General features: G+C 34.4%; 1 protein-coding gene across 2 annotated transcripts; it reads right to left on the bottom strand.

Moving 5' to 3' along the window:
- Positions 1-4,681: 4,681 nt before the first annotated feature.
- On the bottom strand, positions 4,682-6,620 carry LOC143634712 (uncharacterized). Of its 2 annotated transcripts, XM_077102730.1 has the most exons (6): positions 6,554-6,620; positions 6,316-6,439; positions 6,000-6,223; positions 5,773-5,904; positions 5,533-5,685; positions 4,682-5,441 (listed from the first exon to the last, which is right to left on the bottom strand). In XM_077102730.1, the coding sequence occupies exons 3-6, from the start codon at positions 6,006-6,008 to the stop codon at positions 5,052-5,054; spliced, it is 684 nt and encodes a 227-aa protein (XP_076958845.1). In that variant the 5' UTR covers positions 6,009-6,223; positions 6,316-6,439; positions 6,554-6,620; the 3' UTR covers positions 4,682-5,051. The 2 variants fall into 2 exon arrangements, with proteins under 2 accessions (XP_076958845.1, XP_076958846.1); XM_077102731.1 differs by having other exon boundaries at positions 6,000-6,439.
- Between the last annotated feature and the right edge of the window lie 740 nt (positions 6,621-7,360).

Below are 7,360 nucleotides of genomic sequence, written 5' to 3' on the forward strand. Positions count from 1 at the left end.
ATCTTCTTGGTTGATGAATGTTTCGGTTTTAGGGTTTCATGTTATCGTTGTCTGATGTTTGATATATCAGTTGTATTAAGTGTTGTTTGTCTAATGCATTCGTTTTATGTTATGTGATTCTACACTAAGTGTTCTTTGTGTTTATTATTAAGTATTTTATCCAGTTAGGTGTCTGTTATTGTTTTTACATAGTAAATAAAGGCTGTAATTAAATTTCAGGTAAAAGATAAATAAAATTAAATAATATACAGAAAACAAAAAGAAATAAAGTTCATTAAAAAGGGGTAATACATTAAACAAGGGAAATAGCAACTTACAACATTAAAATTAAAATTAAAATTAAAATTCCATCATTCAATTTCTATGTAACCAACCCTTTCTTCTTCTTTTGAAGGTTTTTTTTCATCCTCTTGTTGTGTTGTTTGTTTCCCACCTTCTTCTCATTGATCTTCAAGTCCTTAAAGGCTTCTTCCCAAAATGCATTTTCTTCAAAATCATCACCATCCCAAACTGCAAATGGATTGTCAGTTTGAGGGTTATCTACCGGGGTTGAAGCATTTCCTGACAGACATTGATTTCTTTGAAAGCGTCTATGAAAGTTTCTATGTCGTCAAACTTATCAAGATCAAGTAGGCCTCCTTCCAGGTTGTTGAACAATGATTTTTCCATGGGTGAGTTATGAGAATTGGGCTTGGGAATACCCTTTTGAAACTGAAAATGGATATCTAAAGCCTCAAAGTCTTTAGGCACGTTAAATTAATGGCCCAAGTCGTTTTGGTCATCCAACTATCGCCCTGTGGTCTGGTCGCCCAACTAAGCCCAAATGTCGTCTGGCACGTCCACATCCATGTTGTAGTCCCACCATTTGTTAAACAATCATCGACGACGTCCATATTCTTTGATAAACTGCCGATTTCACTCGGGAACACCCCACTCTTCACCTTCCTTCACTTTCAATTTATATTTACCAGGGAAAGAGAGTTCACACCCCCGATTTTAATCTTCTCGGACCATGATATTCGAATCTTCTTATGTTGTTTTATGTTTTTTCCATGTTAGACTTGTTAAAGGATACCATGGAATTGGAGGTAGATACTACCCTCGAAGAGACAAACAACGAGGTGGAGATCGCTGTTAATGCTGAGAAGAAGAAGGTTCAAGCCAAAACTGTGGGGCCATGATGTGAAAGAGGTACGTAAAACCCTAATTTTGAACTATAAAACCCTAAATTCTTATTGACTAAAAAAACCCCAAAATGTTGTATGAAAACGGTTTTAATTCCTTAATGTTATTCAAGTAGAAGAAATCGGGTCACATTAGAATTGTTTGGAATGATTTGAAGTTCATTAAAGATGTTTTAATATGTAAAAGTACTGGTACTATAAGTCTCAGTGACCTTTTGGACCAACAATGTTTTCCTAACTGGACTAAGGTCAATGCAACTTAGCCGGAAGGACCGTTAATGCATGCTTTTTAAAAATGGGAATAACCTTTAACATATGATCCTGTAGATGACGGGATATATTACGAGGTTGGTGGTACACATCCCGTTGTTTTGGTCTGAAAGAGTTTACATGCATAATGTGTTTTGCATTCTGTCCAAATGTGGGTGATTTTGGAGTTGGTGGTACAATGTTTTTTAAAAGAATTAACTTTATTGGAGAGAAGATTGAGGTTATGACAATGAAGGAAATCTTAATAAATAAACATATATGGACCCAATTGATGTTGTTCGCCGTTGTTTATTACTAATGCTTTATTCGATGTTTTCGGGGTTGAAAAAGTTAAATATATTGAGAATAGATATGTAGACCTAGTTAAGAAGTTAGAAGCCTTCATATAATTGGATTGTTCCAATTTGAGACAGACTACAAAAAAAAGTTTACACAAACGTTGGGCGAAAAGAAATAATCCCAATACTGTATCAGCAGCATCGTACTCTTCCGTGGAATTTCTATGGGCGTTTAAAGTTAGTAGTCTCTACACTATTTGTTACTTTAAAAATAGTTATTTAATTAATGATTGTTTTTAAATTATTTGTAGATGTGGATCTTTGAATGTCTTCCATATGTCTTATTTGGTGGTTGTAAAAAAATTTCTAGATGTCTTGGGTGGACACAAGAGCATTCATTTAAAGCTTATGATGTGTTATATTTGTTAATAATTACTTTTAAGCAGACCCTTTTCAGTGAACAGCTTTGCACTCTCATTAAAAGCAACGAAAATCACGACAAAAATAGCAAAGCAAATCACCAACAATATGAGATAAGTAATTCATTCGTTAGTAACTATACATTTTGATGTGTTATATTTATTAATAATTACTTTTAAGCATGCCCTTTTTAAGAAAATGGCAAGCAACAGCTAGAGATTATCATTGCTTTAAACGTAAGTATTTTATATTTAATTTTGTTTAAATTCATTGCATAAAAAATGATGAGCTATTGATATCTCATCCTACAGGTTATACACACGAATAAAAAACAGGAAGATAATTCATGTTATGTGAAAGCAGAAAGCGTGAGAAAGATGCGGTAAATTAACTTTAATTTCCTAATAATATAAATTTAATTAATATATTATTCACTATAAACAATACTTGTTTCATTTATTGTAGTCCGAGTTATAATGTGACCTTGATGAACATGATTTATTGACCAATGCGGTAGTCCTATTGTTGATACTTTTGTTCTTGAAATAACACCACATGTGAGCATCCACTTCTAACAATGTTTAATAAGATAATCACTCAGTACCGCCTTACTTATCATTTATTTTAATGACAGGCTATAGTTCAGAAATGTCCAAAAAGAAAATGAAAGCCATCTAGGGCATTACTTACACCATACGACCCCATTCGAAGTGGTTTGAAAAAGAGGGAAAAAGCGAAACGAGTTGATTAAGAGTTTTTTAAAGAGCTTATAAGGAAGTTGGCAAACAAAACGGATAATTTTATGTGAACATCTATTGATTCAGGTCTATTCCTTGACTATGAATTCTAGGGGATGCGATTGGGGCCAAAAAAGTGGTTAGTTAGATAATATTGTGAGTAATTCATTCACCATAATTTGAGTTTTGATAAAAATTTTTGTTGTTAATATTGACCTCTAAATTAGTTAACTCCTAACAACATCTGAGGTTGTGGGTTCACATGTTGTTACTAGAATGAACCACATGATCTAATTGGACAATAATGTCACCTGAATGGTTGCCAGCGCTCAAAAACTTCCATTACATGCATTCGAGGTTTCTCAATGGGGCAATGCCCCCCCCCCCCTTCCCAACTTTAGAAGGCATCAAGAAGGTATTATTGGTAGTTTTACCAATTACCAAGTTCGACATTGAGTATAACCGTTACAAATCTTGTATTGGTAGTTTTTCATACCGGTTAATATCCCCGATAAACATTGGCTGCTTGCATGTATAGATATGTGTTCTTGTTCATTAGCAATATATGACAGGTATAACCCGGTTTGATGTCTCAAGTAGTGAGTAATTTATTTTTTCTTATTAAATTGTAACATTTACTTTTTTTCCTATTTATTATTTGACCAATCTTTTCAACTACGTTAAAAAGGAAATGGATGAGTTGTGTGACTTTCTGGATACAAATTTTGCTATTTGGATTGAAATTCATGGATACAATATAGGCAAAACATTAGGGAACTGCATTTTAAGAGAATTTATCCGTAAATGGTACCTCGTCATGCCCCACCTTTAGGGGACTGTGGTGTGTGAACGTGTTTGTTTCTAGATCGTTTTAGAAGAGGAGAGGAGGTATTTAATGAGAATGAAGAAAAACCAAAGGTGGCATGTGAAGTGGCATTGGAGTCTAGATGGAAGTTTTCCCAAATGTTGTATGAAAACAAGATTAAGGAATTTGAAGCACCAAAAATGACCAAATTGGAGGAAGCTTTGTAAAGCTTACTATATATTTGATATTTTTATCGGTATGTAATTTTGTGGTAACATATGTACTTTGGTATGTATCAACCTACAACTAGCCTATGTTGCCTTTGTATGTATCTTTTTTGGTATGTATTTGAATTATTTTTGGTCATGTAATATTTGATACTTTATTGAGGTGATATATGCATGCCCATGTGACGTACAACACGTAATCCACCTATTGTATGAATGCATGTACACAAAAACAACATAGTCAACCTCATATAATTCATGCATGTAAACTAGCTGAAGTAAAACAACAACAATAACAAACAATATCGTCAACCTCATATATGAATGCATGTACACAACATAGTCAACCTCATATATTTCTTGCATGCATGCACAACACGTAATCACTACTAGAAAACTGGTTGTGTTGTGACGCAGAATTGCGTCAGAAACCCGTCAGAAACAGTCGATTCTGACTCATTCACGACGCAATGTGCGTGTCAGAAAAACCTCGTCGGAAATTCCTTTATGACACGTTTCCGACACTCATTGAGACACTTTTCCGACGCAAACTTTTTGTCGCAATATTCTGACACGCTTCTGACACTTTTTAACAACTAATTTTAATACTATAATTACTGTATTTTTAATACCTTCTAATTTAATAATTTTAAATATTGTATTTATAATATTATAATATCGTATATGTATAAATACCGTATTAAGTTTTTTCCTTTTCCCGAATTAAGTTTTTTACTTTTCCGACGCAATTCTGACGCCACTTTAAATTATTCTCCGACACAAATCCGACGCAAATATGAAATGTTTTCCGACGCAATTTTGACACATGCATGAATTGTTTTTTGACAGAATTCCGACGCATATATATTTATTTATTACGCAAAAAATACATAAAACCCACAATACATGTATAAACAACCGCAAACTCGCACACAAAACAACTTTTACCACATCAAAACACAAAATACAGTCGTCATTAGCATCCATAAGAAAACCACAAAACCAGTTTAAACGACCACAAATCCACTACATACTGAAATGTTTAAAACACGTGATATAATACTACTACTGAGGATCGGAAAGTTGCGAGTTTCTGATGGCCTCTGCAACACCTCTTTGTATCGCTTTGTCTATTTTTTGTTGCAAGTCTTGTCGCAATTTTTCTTCCATCTCTTCCCGTGTTTTCCTGTCAACTTCCATTTGAACTTCCATACTATGAATCTACATATGTTTAAAACATGTATAACTATTAGTAAACGACACATAATAATAACAATAATAGTAAAAATATAATGATAACAGTAATAACAACACACCTTTTCTTGTAATTGTTTCTCAATAGATGATCGTGTAATCTCGTAAGATGTTGGTCTCCCGGTCACCACATAATTCAGATCCGAAGATCCTATTCCAAAGACCCGTTTCGTGTGGCCTTTTGCAACAACTTGTGACCACACAACAGGATCGTCGTCACTGAATTCAGGTCCGTACTTCTCCAACATCAAAAACAAGTACTCCTCCTACAAGTCATCACCAAAAACAAGTTTGTTTGAATACTAAGCTTCATACGATAAATTATTTAACAATTTTAAGGTGAAACATAGAACTTACATAAGCTTCTCTAGCTCGTTCGGTACAAAACACCATCCCCTCCAAGTTGTTAACGTCTAGCTCTCCAGCCAACAGTTTTCTTTTACCTTCTTTGTTAAGGTGGGTAACAAGAAATATTTCCTTAAAAGTTGGTTCCCTACCAAGGGCCTTCCTCTGGAGAAATAAAAGGATATAGAGTGCAGTAAGTGTTAAAATGATATACAATTATTAGAAGTCATGAGAAAAATATTATTAACTTACCAGTCTAACACGATACTCATCGTATCCAATTGAGCCACCTGTATGCCGGGAAAACTTGCCACTACTGTCGATTTTCATGCGGTTTGCTTTTGCGCTTTTAGACTTCTTGTTCCACTCCTCCGTGTCCCAAGCCTGTACAAAATGAAAAACAAAAAAAAAATTGCATAATATAAAAAAGACAAACAGGAAATAAGGAATGATATCAAATTGTTTATTAACTCTCTTACATCACACATCTCTTCCCATACACTTTCAGCAATCAAATCAGGTGGGAATCTACGAATGATATCAAATTTGTTATCGTTTTCCTGGATTCACATCCGCCTAACTTGGCTTTTTTTGAAGATTGAAATTTTAGGTTGTACATGATGTCGCTGTATCGTGACTTGATCATGTTGATAAAAGCTTCACGACTGAATTCATTGCAATCAGGATCCCAACTCCAACGAGTCTGCAAAAAATAAAAAGTGAAAGTCAAATGTGTAAAGTTAACAAAAATAAGCATAAACCAAACAGTTAATAAATAACTCTATGATACGTTACCTTAAATTTGTCATACATCTTATCGAGTATATCCTTTGGGACCTGTGTAAATGTGATCCATGGTCCTTTAAGATGCTCACGTAGAATGGCGTAAATACTTTGGTGAACTTCAAATTTTCCAAACCTGTAATATTAAGTAGGAAAAATTCAGACGAGGTGAACAAGTGATCTCAAATTCCAAAATAAACCATATATATTTATAATAACATAGATTAAAATGAAGAAACTAAAGACATACCCTTGACCAACTCGCTCTATAGGTGGCTTCTGAGATAAAAAACGAGCTCTGCCTCCAGAAGTCGAGTGGCGTTGAGAGGCATCATTAGGTGTTTCATCCCCATCGTCATCGCCATTGTCCAACTCATGATCATAATCATCATCCTCATAGTCAGAGATCGATTGTAAGTGTCGAGAGTGTGGGGGATTATGCGAACTAGTATGACTAATATTACCAGGACCAATATGTCTCCCATGACTTACGACACGACCTCCTGCCCCACGAAATACGACACAACCTCCTGATGAGGTGTATTTCTGTAAGCCACTAGCATCACCACTAACAGGACTAGAGTCAACTGACTGTTGTCTGCCTGATCTAACACTTGGATGCGGGACACGCCCACGAATACCACGAGCTCCACCAGCTCGTCGCTTATCTTGTCTACCAGACATAATGAATATACCCTGCATTTATTATAAAACAAAAATGGTCAAGTACATAATGTTTACTTAATAAACAATTTATGTTTCTAAGTGTACAGTATCAAGAAATATTTTAAACATATAACACAAAACAATTGCTAGTCATTTAAACATATATTGCACTAGTTATTTGATTTGAGAGATGAAAATCTAGAATTTACATACAAGTGTACAGTAAATAAAATATAGAAAATATTGCAATACTTATTTGATTTGAGAGGAAAATTGTTAGACATTAACACAAACACCTTCTGTGCACACATACACATTTCACATTCCAGCTAGGACATTAACACAAACACCTTCTGTTCAAACAAAGATAGGACATCATATGGTTAAACAC

This window comes from Bidens hawaiensis, unplaced genomic scaffold (genome assembly GCF_021521415.1).
Source record: "Bidens hawaiensis isolate Kalapana, Puna unplaced genomic scaffold, B.hawaiensis_p1.1 tig00007223_1, whole genome shotgun sequence".
NCBI lineage: Eukaryota > Viridiplantae > Streptophyta > Magnoliopsida > Asterales > Asteraceae > Bidens > Bidens hawaiensis.

Bases quoted from the DNA above. Each gene is read 5' to 3' on its own strand.
- LOC143634712 (XM_077102730.1), bottom strand. The intron at 5,686-5,772 runs GTAAGTTAATAA...TTATTTCTCCAG, and splicing joins ATGAGTATCGTGTTAGACTG to AGGAAGGCCCTTGGTAGGGA. The intron at 5,442-5,532 runs GTAAGTTCTATG...GATGACTTGTAG, and splicing joins AACGAGCTAGAGAAGCTTAT to GAGGAGTACTTGTTTTTGAT.